We start from the raw sequence: 20,835 nt of genomic DNA on the forward strand, positions 1-20,835 counted from the left end.
TCCACCTGCAGTGCAGGAGACGCGGCTTCAGTCCCTGGGTCAGGGAAGATTCCCCGGAGTAGCGCATGGCAACCCCCTCCAGTATTCTTGCCTGGAGCATCCCGTGGACAGAGGAGCCTGGCGGGCTACAGTCATAGGTCACAAAGAGTCAGAAACGACTGAAGCAGTAGCACGCACGCAGGTGAAGAGTAGAGGAGCTTTCTTCATTTGTGGGAGAGTAATGGTGTAACACAGACGTAGAATTCACAGGTTTTAGTGGGAGAAGAACTGGGAACAAACTCTCTACTCTCCCAGGTACTACAGGCACAGGAGATGAAGACAGAAAACAGCACAGCGGTGACAGAATTCATTCTCCTTGGTCTGACCCAGTCTCAAAACATTCAGCTCCTGGTCTGTGTCCTGATCTTACTTTTCTACCTCATCATCCTCCCTGGAAATGTCCTCATCATCCTCACCGTCAGGTCAGACCCCGGCCTCACGGCCCCCTCTACTTCTTCCTGGGCAACCTGGCCTTCCTGGATGCATCCTACTCCTTCACTGTGGCTCCCAGGATGCTGGTGGACTTCCTCTGAGAAGAAGGTGATCTCCTATAGAGGCTGCATCACTCAGCTCTTCTTCTTGCACTTCCTTGGAGGAGGGGAGGGATTACTCCTTGTCGTGATGGCCTTTGACCGCTACATTGCCATCTGTCGTCCTTTACACTATTCAACTGTCATGAACCCTAGAACCTGCTATGCCTTGCTGTTGGCTCTGTGGCGTGGAGGCTTTGTTCATTCCATTATCCAAGTGGCCCTCATCCTGTGCTTACCCTTCTGTGGTCCAAACCGACTGGACAACTTCTTCTGTGATGTGCCGCAGGTCATCAAGCTGGCGTGCACTGACACCTTTGTGGTGGAGCTCCTGATGGTCTTCAACAGTGGCCTGATGACCCTGCTGTGTTTCCTGGGGCTTCTGGCCTCCTATGCAGTCATCCTCTGCCGTGTGCATGGTTCCTCCTCCGAGGGGAAGAGCAAGGCTCTGTCCACATGCACCACCCACATCATCGTTATATTTCTCATGTTTGGGCCTGGCATCTTTATCTACACCCGTCCCTTCAGAGCCTTCCCAGCTGACAAGGTGGTTTCTCTCTTCCACACAGTGATCTTCCCCCTGTTGAACCCTGTGGTTTATACTCTTCGCAACCAGGAAGTAAAAGCATCTGTGAAAAGGCTCTTTAGTCAGCACTTAGCCTGATAAAAAGTGGGAAAAATGAATATGAAAATAATGACTGGAGAATTTCATGTGAAATTAAGGTATTCTCTTTCCAAACACTACTTTTATTGATCACCTCCTATTTGTCGAGACTGTGCTAGGCCCTGGGAGGAAGAGCTACTACTGAGGCAGGTAGAGTCACTGTTCTCTGAAATTACAATCTAGTAGGAATAGACAGCCAATAACGTAGAAAATAAACAGTATAGTTTCAAGAAGATATATATCCCTGAAGGTACTAAAAATAAAAGCAAAATATTCAATAGCAAGTGTGAGATGGGGGTAGTGAATTTACCTTTAGTCTTGAAGTAAGTCCTTTAAAGGAGGTGATGTTTTGGCTGATATCTGGATAAACTGAATATGCCAACTGTGCAAACATGGGCAGGCAGAGCCTTCCAGGCAGATGGAACAGGTATGGCAAAAATCTGAAGACAGTAATTAACTTGGTATATTTGATGATCACAGCAAAGGTCAGATTGCCTGGGATGTAATAAGTGACTGTATAAGCGGTTGGCATTCATGTTGGAGATACTGACAATGTCCAGCACATAGACAGCGTTATGAAGTGAATATAAAGAGCTTCATTTTAAAATAATTACAATAAGAATCCACTCTAAACAGCAGAGCAATTTCTCTAGTAAGGTTCAAAAGGGTTTCAGGGCTGTAAACTCAAGATTCTGAAGACATCAAAGAGTTGAAAATATTATTAAAAGGGAAATGTTATGCGTACATCTTCGAAAGGAATTAAACTCTAAATTTTTCTTCAATAATCACATAGAGGAAGGCAAATAAAGCAAGTCATTTTCATATTAAAAAAAGTCATGGAAACATCACTGTCTTTTTTGCCATGACTTCATAATTAGTCCTATCAGATATTTATGACTCCTAACTGTTTAGAGCAACCCACTCCAGTGTTTCTGCCAGGAGAATCCCAGGTTCAGGGGAGCCTGGTGGGCTGCCGTCTATGGCATCGCACAGAGTCGGACACGACTGAAGTGACTTAGCAACTGTTTATTGATCTCATCTGTAATTGACTTCACACTGAGTGTGATCCTGACGGTTCTTTGGTGTATCAATCAGGAATCTATTGCATTCTAATTACTTAAATATGATTTAATATAGAGAATTACATGCTTATGAAACAGTTTCAAAGCTTGGAAGAACAGATTATAAGCTGGATATCCAGAGATGACTCCCAGAACAGCGCAGGAGACCTAGACTACAAAGAGAGCTGTTCTTGCTACAACCTTTGTCATCTGTTGTCCGAAAAATACCACCATGTTAGCCTAGGACCAGGGTCAAGATGTTGATCCACAGCCACTCTGTACTTATCAGATCTCCTCAAGATAACAGAAGCCTCTCCTGGTACTGCCTCTCTGCCAATGGCTTAACCAACTGAATGGGTAGCATCCAAAACAAACCTGGAACCAAAATGCATGGGATTAATTTTTTATATTTTATTTTAAAATAATGAAAATTAAAATGCTTATGATTTAATATAAATATAAATATGGTTTAAAATAAACACAAATCACACACATGGTAAAATATGCATATTATGGAAAAGAGCATTTTCTTTCTGAAATATCTCCTTCTCAATCCTACTCTCTATCACGGCTTCCCTGATAACTCAGTTGGTAAAGAATCTGCCTGCAATGCAGGAGACCCCGGTTTGATTCCTGGGTCAGGAAGATACGCTGGAGAAGGGATAGGCTACCCACTCCAGTATTCTTGGGCTTCCTTTGTGGCTCAGCTGGTAAAGAATCTGCCCGCAATGCGGGAGACCTGGGTTGGGAGGATCCCCTGGAGGAGGGCATGGCAAAGCACTCCAGTATTCCTCCCCCCACGACAAAGGAGCTTGGCGGGCTACAGTCCGTGGAGTCACAAAGAATCACACAACACTGAGCAATTAAACACAACACAGCACAGCTATCTGTGCATCTACTCACATACCTGCATCTCTCCTGAGACTGGGTGACCTGATGCTTTTCCTACAAAAGCTGATTCCTCCATCTGTGCATCAGACTCCATTCCATCTTTCCTACAAAGGACCATTACTCCTTTCTCTCTTCTGAACCATTAACTTTTTCCTTCCTATTGCATCCCCTTGGCATATGTTTCTTTGGCCTTAAATATTTTTGTCAGCTTTCTCCTTCCACATCTTATCTCATTTTTTCTTCCCCTTTAGAGCCAAGCTCAAGAGTGGTTTAGAAATATTTATAGACTTTTAAAGAGCAGCTTTATATTTATAGGAAAGTTGAGCAGAAAATACAGTTTCACCTGCCCCGCATCATATATACATACTTTTCCCATTAATATCTTGCATTAGTGTGGTAAATCTGCAACAATTGATGAACCAATACTGATACATTATTTTAAAATAAAATCCATAGTTTATATTAGAGTTTGCATTTTCTCTGCAGTTCTAGGAATTCTGACAAATACATTTCATCTATTCATCATTTCAGAGAAGGCAATGGCAAGCCACTCCAGTACTATTGCCTAGAAAATCCCATGGACAGAGGAGCCTGGTAGGCTGTAGTCCATGGGATCGCTAAGGGTTGGACACCACTGAGCGACTTCACTTTCAATTTTCACTTTCACACATTGGAGAAGGAAATGGCAACCCACTCCAGTGTTCTTGCCTGGAGAATCCCAGGGACGGGGGAGCCTGGTGGGCTTCCGTCTATGGGGTCACACAGAGTCGGACACGACTGAAGTGACTTAGCAGCAGCAGCAGCAGCAGTTGTATTATTCTGGAGAGTCACTTTACCTCTTTATTCCTTTTTTAATCTGTAACATGAAGATAATAAATGTAATTGCCCGTTGTAATGATTTTGTAGAAAATGGACAGAATGGTTTCTCAAAATGTCATTTCATTTTTTCTTCTCACCAAGGTAGACTTCTATCTAAACTGTACTTCATTTTTAATAAGTATGCATTTGAAGAACAATTGTATAAGTCTAACCACATTGGAGAAGGACGTGGCAACCCACTCCAGTGTTCTTGCCTGGAGAATCCCAGGGACAGGGGAGCCTGGTCGGCTGCCGTCTATGGGGTCACACAGAGTCGGACACGACTGAAGTGACTTAGCAGCAGCAGCAGCAGCAACCACTATTTGTCAAACACAAAACTTGATATTCAGGTTTAGGATGTCTGTAATATTGTGGCTTAAGATGTACAGCAGAAAAACAATAAAACACTTTCCAGTTTTCCACTGCTAAAAGGGGGTGGCATGGAAAAACTAGATACAATTCCCTAATACTTTGAGATTTCTCTGAATAACAATATACCGATAGGTTGCATCTCCTTAAATTGACTGAGGTATATGAAAAGAGTTCAGGAAAAAATCTGTCATGGTGGATTATGACAGTTTGTAAGTTCCAGGAGAAAAACAAAAGCCCCTGCCTTGCAAAGAAAGAAGTGGCATTAATAGTTTCTTTCATTTATCTCAGACTTTTAATGTTTTGACATGCTTCAACACAAACCAAGCCAAATATTTAATATCTGAAGTTAACTAATGTGCAGTTTAGGGACAAATGTAGCATTTGGACTAGGTATGAAATCACATTTTTAATTTGAAATACTGTTAACTTTAACCAAATCATAAATTCTTCCTTCTTGCTTCAAAGTCAGTTAGACAAATGAAAAACGGTTAAGGTAGAAATATACTTTTGCCTCATATACATTCTTTAGCAAAAATTATCATCTTTATTTTAAAATATAAACCTCAGGTCTAAAACTTTCATTTTAATTCAATAATCAGTTGCTGAATATCTACTCTGCTTAAGGCCCTTGTTGGGTGCTGGAGATCCATTAAAGTACAAGATCTGTTTCTCTGTCTTTGAGGGACATGTATTTAGCAATAGATAGGTTCCATCTGTTGTAGGTTGAATTCCAGTCCCACCAGTTTATTTCTTGTGTAACCCTGAGCATGTATTTTTGATGTTTCTAAAACTCAATTTCTTCATCATAAAATGTGGACATTTTATGGTATATTTAACCACTTGGGATGTTGTGAAAATCAAAACACATATACATTTAACCAGCAGTGCTTAGCACTCGAAAGGGTTTATGAATACTAGCTAATTATACTATTATTGTTGCTGTTGCTTTAAACATGATTAAAATTTCAGGGTTACTGAAATATAAATAGTTGTGCCTACTTGAACTTAAAGCCATGGTTTTAATACTGTAATAGGATGTGTCAATTAACTTAATATTAACTAATGTTAAAATATTGGATTTGTGCCAATTATTAATCTTTGATGTATTTCTGTAAATAAAGTTGTCCCTTTACATCTATGTTTTTCAAAAGAGGTATTATATTTTGGGGCTTTCTTATTTAAGTTGAAATATAGTCCAAGATTGCATGCAAGGGAAAAAATAATAAATACACAATGTTCAATGGGCCAGTGTGCTGTTGTTTTTAAATAGAGTGTATTTGATTTTTTAAACAGAGTGTTTTTAATGTTTTTATTTTATTTTTTTTAATTTTTATTTTTATTGGAGACTAATTATTTTACAATATTACATTGGTTGGTTTTGCCGTACATTGACATGAATCCACCCCATAATGTTTTTAAATAGAATGTATATGATTAAAAAGCAATACAATGTTATTCACATGTTTATTTCTTGAACTTTTGTCCAAAAAATAGTGAAATGCTTTATAGTCATATATACATGGATGTATTAAAATATTAACTGGGGAATGAATGGTGACAATCATCTATTCATTTTATATATAGCATGTTATTAAATGTTTCAACAACAGAAAGACTTTGTCCAGACTTATGAAAGTATAAGGGAATTGTTCATGTAGCAATATGATAGATTTACAAAGACAGAACTGTTTGTATGAAGATATGGTACTGTTCAGGAAATTGTTAAAATTCAGTTCAGTTCAATTGCTCAGTCGTTTCTAACTCTTTGGAATCCCATGGACTGCAGCATGCCAGGCTTCCCTGTCCATCACCAACTCCCAGAGCTTGCTCAAACTCATGTCCATTGAGTTGGTGATGCCATCCAACCATCTCATCCTCTGTTGTCCTCTTCTCCGCCTGCTTTCAATGCTCAGCATCAGGGTCTTTTCCAATGAGTCAGTTCTTTGCATCAGGTGCCAAAGTATTGGAATTTCAGCTTCAACATCAGTCCTTTCAATGAATATTCAGGACTGATCTCCTTTAGGATTGACTGGTTGGATCTCCTTGCAGTCCAAGGGACTCTCAAGAGTCTTCTCCAACATCACAGTTCAAAAGCATCAATTCTTTGGCAATCAGCTTTCTTCACAGTCCAACTCTCACATCCATACATGACCACTGGGAAAACCATAGCCTTGACTAGACAGACCTTTGTTGGCAAAGTAATGTCTCTGCTTTTTAATATGCTATCCAGTTTGGTCATAACTTTCCTTCCAAGGAGTAAGTGTCTTAATTTCATGGCTGCAATCAGCGTCCGCAGTGATTTTGGAGCCCAAAAAATAAAGTCAGCCACTGTTTCCACATCTATTTCCCATGAAGTGAAGGTTTGCAGAGGTAGTGCTGAATCTGAGATTTCAAGGCCACGTTGCAGGAAAGTATGTCAGAAGGAAGGAATAGCATAGGCAAAGGCAGAGAAGCATAAATGTGCCTAGCGGGGAGACTTTCCTGGTGGTCTAGTAATTAAGATTCTGCATTTTCAATGCAGGGGATGTGGGTTCAATCCATGGTAAGGAAATTAGGATCCCACATGCCACACAGCATGGCCAAAAATTTTTTTTTTAATTTATTTTAAAAAATTGCCAGGGAACTGATGAGCTAAATGTGGTTTACTATTTCTAGAGAACAAGATGTAATCTTAGTGGTTATGGAAAGGGATTGTGCAGCCAGAGCTTCAGTTCAGTTCAGTCACTCAGTCATGTCTGAGTCTGCAATTCCTTGGACTGCAGCATGCCAGGCCTCCCAGTCCATCACCAACTCCCGGAGTTTACTCAAACTCATGTCCATTGAGTTGGTGATGCCATCCAACCATCTTTGGTGTGAAATAAAATTCACATTCTATAGCAAGGCAAGAAAACTGTGAAAAAACATTAAAAAATTTCTTTGCTCTTTGGTCTCCTTACTCTCCTCTCCTGTGCATTGTGTATCTGCGTCGTGTATCGACCAAACCTCCCCCAACAGCAGAAAGGCCTGCTTAACCATAAACAGCAATATTCTCCTAGAATCAACAAGACAACTCCATAAGAGATAACATTCCTTCTTGATCTAGAAAGGGGCCATGATGACAAGGCTTCCCCCTTGGCTCAGTGGCAAAAAATCCACCTACCAGTGCAGCAGACGAAGGAGATGCGGGTTCAATCCCTGGGTCAGGAAGATCCCCAGAAGAAGGAAACGGCAACCCACTCCAGTATTCTTGCCTGGGAAATCCCATGGACAAAGGAGCCTGGGGAATTACAGTCCATGGGGTCACAAAGAATCTGACATGACTGAGCACACACACACACATGATGACACTTAGATCTGGATTGTGTAAATTATCAATAATGTATCATTTAATGTACAGCCCACTGTCTCAAAAAGCTTATATAGCTGTTCCTTGACTTCTAATGGATTAGAGGTCAAGTGGAACAGTTTTCAAAGATTTCTGAGATGCTATAAGGGTTTATATGGGAGACCTGGGTTTGATTCCAGGGTTGGGAAGATATCCTGGAGAAGGGAATGGCAACCCACTCTAGTATTCTTGCATGGAGAATTCCATGGACAGAAGAGCCTGGTGAGTCCTGCTCTGCTGCTAAGTCACTTCAGTCATGCCCGACTCTGTGCGACCCCATAGAGAGCAGCCCACCAGGCTCCCCCGTCCCTGGGATTCTCCAGGCAAGAACACTGGAGTGGGTTGCCATTTCCTTCTCCAATGCATGAAAGTGAAAAGTGAAAGTGAAGTCGCTCAGTTGTGTCCGGCTCTTAGCGACCCCATGGACTGCAGCCCACCAGGCTCCTCTGTCCACGGGATTTTCCAGGCAAGAGCACTGGAGTGGGGTGCCATTGCCTTCTCCAGAGCTACAGTCCATGGGACTGTAAAGAGTTGCAAAGAGTCAGACAAGACTGAGTGACTCAGACACACACACACACACACACACACATTACGGTTATAATTCTTAATTTGGCTAAGGTAAAATGTTCCATATCTTTCTTAACCGATTGATTATAACTTTTTTTTATCAACTCTGGGATGCTAGATATATATGGCAGAGACAATGGGGAAGCACTGGGTAACTGAGAGAAGGCTAGAAGCAACAGGCCAATTTTCATACAGTTTCTATTTTGAGAACTTTTTACAGTTTTATCAAGTGATTTGATGGAAGTTTACTTATTTTCACTTATTTTGGTATATAAAAGGATGTGTAAAATATACAGTCTGTGCTTGAATACTTTGTTGTAGATGCAAAAGAAAAGATATCCTGGTTTTTCTTGTCTCTTTCCAATCTCTCCTGTATCTTTGAATCTTCTTATTTGACATGTATACTGAACTTTATGTTGTGTGGTAAGTTGACTTGCTAATGACTAGTAAGTTGGCCCAGCAATTTCTGGAAAGAAGGTTCCTTTTTCCTTCTTATTCTCTTCTTTTCTCATCACCTTGCACCTTGAAGCTATTTCCCAGAATCTCTTTAGCTCCCATACCCTGAAAAGACCTGCCTCTCTGAATGGCATGTTGGTGCATATTCATTGAGGGGATGACACAGAAGTTGGTGAAATCTTTACATTAAGGTCTGATAATACCTGGAGGGGAGCAAGAAGGATTACAGAAGAAACCTGGACATCCCTGGTGAGGCATATACCACTTAGCTCTTATCTCCCCAGTGGTGATGTTGATTTTGACATTGTTATTCCACTGTTTATGAAGATTAAATATATGAATTTATTCTCAAATATTTATTCCCCAAAGCTTATAATATAACAGGCTTCATTAAATGGGTTACAGAAGAAAAACCAATATGGTTGGGGAATATACAACTATTACAGCGTATAGTAGGATATGAATCATCTGGATCCTGATTATGTCTTCAGTTCCATTTTGCATTCCTGTCCATCTTGAACACTAACTTTTCTTTTTCTCCAGTGTGCCAGACTCTATTCTGTTGGATTGTTTTCACATGCTATTTTATCTGCTTAAATTCTGACAGTAATACTAGAAAGTGTGGCTTTTGAATAGGAGCAGTGTCTTTTCTGCTGGGAGAAAAACACATCTAAAGGGATTTTGAGACCAAGAAACTAGTTTGGTGCCGATGGCTCATTGCTCGACACTCATCCAATCTAACACAAATCTCAATTTTATTTTATGTACACGTTTAACTTTTCTGAAAAATATTAAGTATTTTGACATTTCAAAATACATTTACTTCTGATTTTATTTATTAGACTATAATTGGAATGAACATGTGAAGTAGTTTAAACTCAATAGATGTAAATAGACTCCAATTAAAATAGAGAAACAATTAAATAAGAGAAACAAAAAGTGACATTCCATGACTCTGTAGAACAGCACCATAGACAGTTTTTATCAGCCTAATGACTCTTGGAGGTGAAGATGGAATCATACGTTAGGTTCAGTATTTCTGGAAATCATTTGCTAGGTTGATCTTTTACAGTGAACTATTGGGACTAAGTGTTAGGTTTCTTCTCTATGGTCATGAGACTGAAAGATTGAAGAGCACCTCAGAAAGCTATTTGGTGATAGAAAATATGAGACAAGGAGGGAGAAGCCACCATCAGTGGAGAGCTTAGAATGGGAACCGTGATCATTCTTTACTCTTACTTCTTAGGTTGGTGCTTATGCCAACTATCTAGATTTTGTCTTTGGGGCTAATATTCCATGTAGCATTCCTAATGCTTGGGATCTTATTCTAGAGCACATGCAAAGTTTCATGTGATGGAACCTATGACATTTATTTGGCTATAATTCTAGCAGTGTGCATGGTAGGATGTTAAAGTGGAAAACAAAATTCATAGCCTGGGCATAGAAAACAACTAATGGAGCATTCCTTACTGTGGTTAGCCAACCATATGCTATTGATCAGAATTAAATATGAATATTCATCCAACTTGTAGATTTGGTATAACAGAGTTGAGAAGGTGGGAAGACAGATTTATAATGTTCATAGAGAATATTTACAGGGTTTTAAAAATATTTTTTCACTAACATAATTCATTAGTCCATCTCCCCAGTGACATTAAGCCTTTTCATAAATTGTTTATACTTCATCATAAGAAACATATCTAAGAATATATCTTTTGAATTCTATTAGGTCCAATAACTTTTCAAATAAATTAAAAAAAAAATAACACAATTGCAATTTATAGTTGTATACATTCAACATACAGACACAGAAACTTGAGTCAATATATTAAGCTGTATATTCATTTCTTCATTATTGTAAGTATCCATCTATATCTTGCTATACATCTACCCACCCAAACACACATATCCATCTATTTGCCCATCCATTCACCTAATAATTTATTTATCTTTATATTCGACTCTTTACAATCTATGTATCTATCAATATATACATCTGTCCTTATCTAAACCCAAGCTATATAATATTACATACAATATTAGGCAAATTTTCACAATGCCAGCCAACTGGATAATTGGAAAACAAACTATAAATGGTTGCAAGTATTTACTTTTAAGCATTAACATTTTTCCTATGTATAACTCTCAGAATGACAATAGTCAAATTGCTCTTAAAGGCAATTTAGCTGTTGTCCAATTGATAGAGGAGAAGAAAGACAGAAAGAGAAGAGGCACTTTCTTAGTAGGACTCTATCATCTTGCTGCTGCTGCTGCTGAGTCACTTCAGTCGTGTCCGACTCTGTGCGACCCCATAGACGGTAGCCCACCAGGCTCCGCCGTCTCTGGGATTCTCCAGGCAAGAACACTGGAGTGGGCTGCCATTTCCTTCTCCAATGCATGAAAGTGAAAAGTGAAAGTGAAGTTGCTCAGTCGTATCCGACTCTTTGCGACCCCATGCACTATCATCTTAAAGGTATACAAACTTGGGAAAGTCACCTTATTTCCTGATTCTTAGTTTCATCATCAGTAAAATGAATAGATATTACTAGGTTGTTTCTATGTTCTGAAGTCTCTAGTTATTAGGTATATCAACTAAGTTGAAGGAGCATGGTTTCATAGATTTCTTAAGTCAAATACTATTTTGTTTTTTTTTTTACTTTACAATATTGTATTGGTTTTGCCGTACATTGACATTAATCCCCCCCTGGGTGTATATGTGTTCCCCCAATACTGTGTTTAAGCATAAGGATCTTTTAGGAACTTAATGTTTACAATATGGCATTTGATTACAAAATGATACGGTAAATATCATGGTACCAAAATAGCGTACTGGTTAGAAAACGAACAGTTTGTAGGTGAATGATCTAAAGAAAGAAAGTGAAAGTGTTAGTGGCTCAGTCGTGTCAGACTTTTCGTGACTCTATTGTCTGTAGCCTGCCAGGTTCCTCTGTCCATAGGTTTTCCCCAGCAAGAATATTGGAATGAGTTGTCATTTCCTTCTCCAGGGGATCTTCCTGACCCAGTGATCGAACCCAGGTCTTTTGCAGTGCAGGCAGATTGTTCACCTTCTGAACCACCAGAGAAACCTGAGTGATCTAAATTCTGCCTTAAAAAACATGACCTTGAAAAGTTACCATGTCCTTGGATCTTAGTTTCATCTTCTGGAGATCAAGAATGTGGATGGGATTTGGTACATATTACTCCAGAGTCTTTCTATATGAATATGACTATAAGAATTTTCTTAGTGTTTACTGTACAGTTTTAAAATTGTTTCATCCACACAAGAGGGCATAGGGACTGAAATAAAGAACATTATTATTCTTATTGATGATAGGTTACAAAATATTAAATAGTAAACATCCTCACTTACCAAGAAACTGCAGTATTTTTTCTGACCTTTGAACTAAAATGTTATTCATCAACAATAAAAAATTCCACTATTATTTCAGTGTACAAGTGTTGGTACTTTCACATTTGCTCCTTTTCTTAATCATAAGAGCCTGTAAGGAAATCCACTCTTTCCTGAAACACGTGAATGTCTTAATACTCAAATAAATACCTATATCTGACAATGGTTGAATATTCTAAAAAGTGAGTCCTTGTGAGGTAAAATTTTGGATATTGGTTTGATAATGTTCCATCGTAAATATTATGCTGTGTGAGGAACTCTTAATATGACCAAAACTCAGTAACTGATAAGACTGATGATGAAAACAGTTCTGCCATGAAATATATGATTTCTTGCACTAGCATGACAATGTTGACCAACAAAGTAAATGCTCATTTTTGTACGCGCAAAAGCAAATCAAGGACTATGATCAGTCTGGCTAGACTTCAAGACACAGTTGCTAAGTTTTCTCATGGAATCCTTGACATCCTTATTTCTAAGGGTGTAGATGACTGGATTTAAGAGGGGAGTGAAAATGGTATAAAATACTGAGAGAACTTTGTCTATTGGGACATTTGTGAAAGGCCACACGTAAATGAAAATGCATGGGCCAAAGAAAAGAGTCACCACAGTGAAGTGGGCACTGCAGGTGGAGAGAGCTTTGGAGGACCCACCAGAAGAACGTTGCCTAACAGTGACCAAGATGACAGAGTAGGAAATCACCAAGAGAACGAAGCACACTAGGGCAATCAGGCCGCTGGTTGAGATCATGAACACTCCTAGAATGTATGTGTCTACGCAGGCAAGTTTAATCACTAAGGGAAGATCACAGAAGAAACTGTCCACTACATTGGGCCCACAGAAGGGCAGATTCACAGTAAATGCGAGCTGACTCATAGCGTGGAATATGCCGACAATCCAGGAAAGTGTCACAAGCCCAAGGCACATTCTCCGGTTCATGATGGTTAAATAGCGTAAAGGCTTACAAATAGCTACATACCTATCAAAAGACATGGATATCAGCAGCACAATCTCAACACCCCCTAAGAGATGCAGGAAGAATATCTGGGTGATGCAGCCTTCAAAAGAGATGACTTTGGGTTCCCTGAAGAAATCTGCAATCATTTTGGGAGTGGCAAATGAGGCCAGAGACATGTCAACGAAGGAGAGGTTGCCCAGCAGAAAGTACATGGGGGAGTGCAGGCGTGGCTCTGACACAATGGTGAACACAATGAGGAGGTTCCCCAGCACAGTGGCTGCATAGACTACAGAGAAAAACAGGAAATAGACGATCTGGCGTTCCCAAGAACTGGAAAGACCCTGTAGTATGAATTCAGTTATGACCGACTGATTATTCCAGGCCATTCAGTTTGATTTCAGGAAGGACTCTGGCTTCCTGATGGAGGAGAATGAGGAAAAATACAGTGATTAAATACAAAGTGAGATTTTTCTGCATGAAATAATATAGGGGTTTCCCTCCAGCAGATAATAGTTTTCTGTTGTATCATTCTTCTGTTCACATTGCTCAAATATTTCCTCCGTGACCTTTCCAGATATTTTAACTAACTAATTAAAATATCAGTTCAGGTTAATTCTTATGATTTTGCAATTTGCTTAAAGTATGATGCCAGTCTTTATAAAATAAATAAAAATTCAGTTATTTGAATATTACTCCTTAGTTTGTGAAACACTTAAAAAAATCTCATAGGTAGCTGCCAAGTTTTGAATGGGAAAGGAATGGCAACATTTTTCAAAACATCATGATGCCAGAGAAAGACTGGAGTGAACAATGTTTGAGAATCATGATTGATTATTAGTGGGAACACAATGATGCAAAGGAGGGTAGGCACTGGGTTTTTTTGCAATGAGTGGGGTAAGGGAATACAACCTGAAAAAAATGGATACAGAGAAACAGTCTGTTTCAATTTTCTATTAGCCATGGTTCAGAATAAAACTGAAATAGCCTCTTATTCTTAGTTCTCCATTTTAGTTATGCAGGCATGTATGATCCTGTTCTATGCCACCAATGCCATACACCTCAAAGGCTCATGAACATGATATGGTTAAAGCCTGAAGCCTTCATATAGTTCCAAGTATATGGTAAATACAAAATCTCTGTTTAACACTTGGCTGCCTGAAGTCAGCTATTTTTTAACTGCTGGATTTTATAGATTTTCACCAAAGCAGTTTGCAGCAGGAAACTTCCTATTTCTAGAGTTCACTTAGGAAAAAAAGGAAACAGATTCATGTAGAGACAGAGAAAGATAATGGAGAACCTAGAAAAAGTTACGTAAAGCAATATGCTGTAAACATTAAAACTAGACTGCTTAGGGAAATCCTCACTGAGATCTAAGAAGACTTTACAAAATACACTGAAAGTCAACTGAAATGATGTATACCTAGAATTCACATCAAAGTCCTTTCATCTTGTCATCAAACCAAGTTTTTCTCGTCTCATTTCTTTCTCAAAACTCTGCTGTAAGTATGTATTCTAAATAAATTGTTCCAATACTAAGCAAATCTACACTTAGTATTGGAACAATTACTCATACTCTTGACTTTCTGTTTTGATGTTTGGTGCCCTTTCTCTAACTCCTCACTCTTCTGACTTTACCCATTTCAGAAACTAGGTTTGCTTCTGCACTCACATACCTGATATTGAAGAGGATGCCTCCAGTACAGCTTACACTTAAACTGGTGTAGCAGAAAGAGCAGTGACTTGGGATTGAGACAATGTGGATTCAAATCTTGTCCTAGATATGCAAGATTAGATAATCCACTGCATGAACGGGTACCTCTGATTCTTCATATGATAATGATGAAGTGGGTTGATCTAGATGGTTTTAGGATCCTTTCCACAGACATATTAACCTTCCGATACTCAACTAGTCCCTGAAAGCAGTGGCAACCACTCCAGAGTGACCTCAGATCAATCTGCTGCCTAATTACTGGATAAAAGAGACTCAAATCTTTGAGACCTTTGTATTTATAACATCTGTACTGATATGAGTGGATTCAATAAATTTCATGGCATGAAAAGAACCAGTTACTCCCTGGAGGAACTAACACATGTTCAAGTTCCAATGGGAATTATTAGAACATTCAACACGTTTTGTCCAGAGTTAAAGATAGATCATAAAGTGTCATTATTCTTAAATGCTCTCTGTACATGGAGTGAATATGATGGGAAAGATGTAAGGGAGAATCCTTATCTTGGGCCACAGCAAAGATAAGACAAATAGGATCTATTATTTGGCTTGGGGGATACAAATGTTATCTCTCAGTTCATTGAAAAATAAATGAGAATGTGTTTCCCTGTTTGAGACCAGAAAAATTCATACTCTTAAAAGAAGTGTTCAGAACCTACGTGAGGAAAAGTTTAAAGCCCTCCTACAAGACTAAAATATAGACTTGAACAAATGGAAACATAAACCATGACCTTGAATTAGAATGTACATCATAAAGATGTCAGTTTGCCTTAAATGAATTTATAGAGTTAATGCAATTTAAATATAAATTACATCAGGCCTCTTTGATCTAGATAAACTAACTACAAAATTCATTTGGAAAAATAAAATGCAAACATGCAAGAGGAGCCAGGGAAACATTTTAAAAAATAGAGCAATGGGAAAGGATGAGTTCTAGGGTGCACGAAACCATGCTATAAAATGCCATAAATAAAACAAATGATATTGATTAATTAATACAAAAACAATTAAAAAAACAAAATTAAAAACCAAGGAATAGGCTAATTGCACATTGAAATAAAGTATATAAAAAGTGAAGTTTCTAAAATGAGTAGGGGGCAATTTGTGCTTTTTCACAAGGGATTTTGAGATAGTTGGATAGCCACCTGGAAAAGAACTGCATTAATTCATCATAACTTACCTGCCACTATTCAAAATTGGACACGTATTTATTTGTAAAACCTGATTTTCTTTTTATATCGAGGGGAGGAAATCATTCCCAACTGTAACTCAAAATTCATTAATAATAAGGGAAAATTGAATATTTTGATTACAAACGTTTTCATGGCAGAGACGCAAAAGCATAGCTGACACAAATGAATACTTAGAAAAAATCTAACCTTTAAGGACGAGTCAATGATACATAAAGAGCTAGTGAGCGAGTAAAAAGACCACCAACCACGCAGAGAAACGGAGAAAGATGTGCAAACGTGTTGTTGTTGTTCTGTCGCTAAGTTGTGTCCGACTCTTTGCATCCCTTTGGACTGCAGTGTGCCAGGCTTCCCTGTGCTTCCCTATCGCCCAGAGTTTGTTCAGAGTCATGTCCATTGAGTCAGTAATGCCATCTGACCATCTCATCCTCTGTTGCCCCCTTCTCCTCCTGCCTTCAATCTTTCCCAGCATCAGGGTTTTTCCAATGAGTTGGCTCTTTGAATCAGGTGGCTTAAGTATTGGAGCTTCAGCATCAGTACTTCCAATGAATATTCAGGGTTGATTTTCTTTAGGATTGACTGTTTGATCTCCTTGCTGTCTAAGGGACTTTCAAGAGTCTTCTCCAACACTACAGTCGAAAAGCATCAGTTCTTCGGCTCTCAGCCTTCTTTATGGTCCAACACTCACATCCATACATTACTGCTGGAAAAACCATAACTTTGACTATATGGACCTTTGTCAGCCAAGTGATGTCTTTGTTTTTTAAAACACTGCTTAGGTTTGTCATAGCTTTTCTTCCAAGGAGCAAGCATTTTTTAATTTCATGGCTGCAGTCACCGTCTGCACTAATTTTAGAGCCAAAGAAAATAAAGTCTGTCACTGTTTTCAATGTTTCCCCAACTATTTGCCATTAAGTGATAGGACTGGATGCCATGATCTTAGTTTTTTGATGTTGAGTTTTAAGCCAGCTTTTTACTCTCCTCTTTCACCTTCATCAAGAGGTTCTCTAGTTCCTCTTCACTTTCTGTCATAAGGGTGGTGTCATCTGCATATCTGAGGTTACTATATTTCTCCTGGACATCTTGATTCCAGCTTGGCATTTTGCATGATGCAAATAAGTACAAGCTATATAAAAGATGTTCAAACTTTAATAAGAAAATGTATTAGGGAATTCCGTGGTGGGTCAGTGGTTAGGACTTGTGCTTTCACTGTAGTGGGCCCAGAATTTGATCCCTGGTTGGGGAACTAAGATCACATAAGCTACATGGTGCAGCCAAAAAAAAAAAAAAGGCTGTTAAATTGCACTGAGACAGTTTATCAACTATCATATCATATGCAAAATAATTTATATCAGATAAAAATCTAACAGATTGGAAACCTACTATAGTTTGAACTTCTTTACACAGGAACTGTATCCCAGTACAGTGGAATGAAAACTGGAACGCTGCTAACTCGCACAGGTCTCTGGAGCTCACACAACTCTGTAACCAAATTTTCTTGCTCAAAGCAATTTTCAAGGACAGCCAAGATCCATGGGGTTGGGAAAATGTCCAGTTTTTATTTGAAGAAGATGTAATATATTCTGGTTGTGATTTCCAATCTATCTCTGTTCACTGTCTGTATACAATTAGTTACAGTCTTCTGTATGAAAAATATGCCCAGTAAATTTCAAGACTCCCAAATTCTCAACCATTTGGCTAGAAGTCCAGGGTCTTTTCTTCTGCACCAGCTCCACATATATGTGTATGTGTGTGTAGGTGGTTCCTTGGGTGCAGATCTTCTTCATATGAATCAAAAGACATCTCTGTTCTACTCTCCACACACCCAACCTACAATGATGAGACTCTGATCAGTTAATTGTGACAGACACACCAATTAAAAAAGAACAGAAACAAAAGCACATAGTGGGACTTGGCCCATGGCTATTCTAAAATACTTCTGGGGCAGTTTCCCTGGGGCAGGGAATGCACTTTGACTATGGTTAGGCTCATTATTGTTTCAGATGTTTCTTCTGTTACTTTCTCTCTTTCTTCTCTTGAAATTCTCACCACATGTATGTTATACCTTTTGTAGCAGTCCCACAGACTTTGGATATTCTCTCTCTTTTCTTTTTACAGACTTTGTTCTCTTTACTTTTCAAGGTTTCTATTAATATTTGAGGCATCCTCAAGCTAGCATATTTCCTCAGCCACATCCAGGGTACCAACAAGCCCATCAGAGGCATTCTTCATTTCTGTTTCAGTGTTTTGGATCTATTGCATTACTCTTTTGGTGCTTTCTTAGGATTTCCATCTCTTTGCTTACATTGTCCATCTGTTCTTGCATATTGTCTATCTTATCCATTAGCATGTCCATAACATTTGTTTTAAATTCCCAGTCTGGTAATTCCAATATTCCCAGTGTATCTGGTTCTGATGCTTATTCTACCTCTTCAAACTATGGGTTTTTCTTAAAGTTGTTGTTTTCATTTTGGAATGCCTTGTAATTTTTTTTTTTGGGGGGGATGGTCAAACCTGGGTAAAAGGAGCTACCATAAACAGGCCTTAAATAATGTGGTAGTGAAATGCAGGGGTGAGAGGAAGTTTTCTATAGACCCATGATTAGGTCTCAGAGTTTCAGTAAGCCTGTACTTCTGGGTGAACTTCATAAGTGTTTCTCTCTTTTTTTTTTCCTACCAACTTGGGTGGGATAGAAAGTCTAGAGTGAGCTAGAGTTGGGATTTTCCTTTCTCCCATATGGAAGGCCAAAGCTGGCTAGAGATGGGGTATGCCTCATCCTCTAGGTCAGCTGGGCTCTGATAATATCCTATCAGGTTAGGCTCTGGCTAAATGGTTTCTCCTGGGGCAGACATTGTTAACATGTGTATGTGTGCTCTGACATATTTCAAAATGGTTCTTTTCCCTCTCCCCCTCTGCTGGAAGCTGGAGGGGATTTTTCTCTGATATTCTGTGAGAATCTAGTCTAACTCTTGGAGATAAATAATATAAAATTTTGCTGCTATGATCAGGTCCTCTAGTTTTTAACACTCAAAGTTGTCCATACTGAGCCTCCACAATTAGTCAATTACAGATCAAAGTTTCCCACCCTGTCCTGGTTACCTGGCCATTTCTATCTAAGAGTCTTTGCCCTTATAACTGGTGACTCCTGTATTGCCTGCATTTCTCTCCAATATTGGAGGCAGAGATTTGCCTGCGTCCCATCTCTCTTAATATCCTAGAAGAGTTGTTTTTTGTCTGTTCACCTCCAATATACATTTCTTTATACACACACACTCACGTAGTTACATAGTTGAGCCTTGAACAACACAGGTTTGAACTGTCAAAGTCCATTTATATGTGAATGTTTTTCAGTAGTAAATATGAGAACACTACACGATTCGAGGTTGGTTGAATCCATGGATGTTGAATGGTGGACACAGAGGGCTTACTATCAAGTTACACACAAATTTTTGACTTCTTACTCCTAACCCCCATGTTGTTCAAGGGTCAACTGTAGTTTCAAGAGTAAGACATGTGACTTCTTGCAATGTTTTCAAGGTTCATTCAGGTTGTAGCATGTATCACTATTTTATACCTCATTCCATTTCATGGCCAAATAATATTCCATTGTATGGCTATCCAACATATAGGTTATTCATTTATCAGTTTATAGATGTTTCCATATTTTGGCTGTTGTGAATAGTGCTACTACAAACATTTATGTACAAGTTTTTGACACAAAAGGCTGCATATTATATTATTCCATTTGTATGAAATGTCAGGAATAGACAAATGCATTCAGAAAACAGATTACTGATGGTAAGGGCCTGGGGAAAGGAGGTTTGGGAGTGTTTGCTCAATAAATACAGGCTTTCCTTTTGGATAAAATGTTCTGGAACATGCAAGGGGGTAGTGCCAGTCATTGACAAAAAATGTTCTGGAACTAGATGGTGGTGATAATTGCACAGTACTCAGAATATACTAAATATCACTAAAGATAAATTTTATATTATGTGTATTTTACTGCAAACAAAATTAGTAAGAAGTGAAAAATACCCAAACACATATAAAGATGGAAACGCATCAACTTCTTTGTTCTCAGTCCCTGACGTGGCCAGTGTCAGTCTGCTCTGTACAGTCTGATTTTCACAAAATTAAGATCCTATCATGCACGTGACCAACCAGTGTGCTTTTCACTTGATGGTTTATTGTAGACAATGCAGTGTATTCAAATTCAAGTATTTCTTTTCATGACAGCTGTATTTTTTAATGTAAGAGTATTCTGGAACTTAAATAATTCCTCTACTAATAGGTAATCAGATTTTTTTCCCTTATTTTTCCCACTGCTTACTCTGTTAAAATAAATATTTTGTCATAGTTTAAAGGGTCACTGCTTTTATTTCCATGAATTGATTCTCAAAAGAAAGACTTATGAGTCAAATGACGTTGAAGAAATGTATATTTTAATTTTAGAAGTTATTGCCAGGATATTGGGTTTGTTTGCTTTTAACACTGCAGTTTATACATTCATCAATGATATACGTGTGTGCTAAGTCGCTTCAGTCATATCTGACTCTGTGATACTGCGGACTATAGCCTGCCAGGATCCTCTGTCCATGGGGATTCTCCAGGCAAGAATACTGAAGTGGGTTGCCATGCCCTCCTTCAGGGAATCTTCCCCATCCAGAGATCAAACCCCCTCTCTTATGTCTTCTGCATTGGCAGGTAGGTTCTTTACTACTAGTACCACCTGGGAAGCTCTGTCCAT

At 38.8% G+C, this 20,835-nt stretch overlaps 2 protein-coding genes across 2 annotated transcripts; one reads left to right on the forward strand and one right to left on the reverse strand.

The window, feature by feature from the left end:
- Nucleotides 1–312: 312 nt before the first annotated feature.
- Nucleotides 313–1,233, forward strand: LOC129542130 (olfactory receptor 4N2-like). Its single transcript, XM_055404211.2, has one exon. It carries the CDS (start codon nt 313–315, stop codon nt 1,231–1,233), a length of 921 nt encoding a protein of 306 aa, XP_055260186.2.
- Nucleotides 1,234–12,607: 11,374 nt separating this feature from the next.
- Nucleotides 12,608–13,631, reverse strand: LOC148776766 (olfactory receptor 4K3-like). Its single transcript, XM_088840394.1, has one exon. The coding sequence runs from the start codon at nt 13,553–13,555 to the stop codon at nt 12,608–12,610; it is 948 nt and encodes a 315-aa protein (XP_088696520.1). The 5' UTR covers nt 13,556–13,631.
- Between the last annotated feature and the right edge of the window lie 7,204 nt (nt 13,632–20,835).

Source organism: Moschus berezovskii, chromosome 9 (genome assembly GCF_049115385.1).
Source record: "Moschus berezovskii isolate FMDL1 chromosome 9, NW_MosBer_1.0, whole genome shotgun sequence".
NCBI classification, from domain to species: Eukaryota; Metazoa; Chordata; class Mammalia; order Artiodactyla; family Moschidae; genus Moschus; species Moschus berezovskii.

Coding starts and splice junctions, on each gene's coding strand:
- LOC129542130 (XM_055404211.2), top strand. CDS start 313: ATGAAGACAGAAAACAGCACAGCGGTGACAGAATTCATTCTCCTTGGT.
- LOC148776766 (XM_088840394.1), bottom strand. CDS start 13,555: ATGGCCTGGAATAATCAGTCGGTCATAACTGAATTCATACTACAGGGT.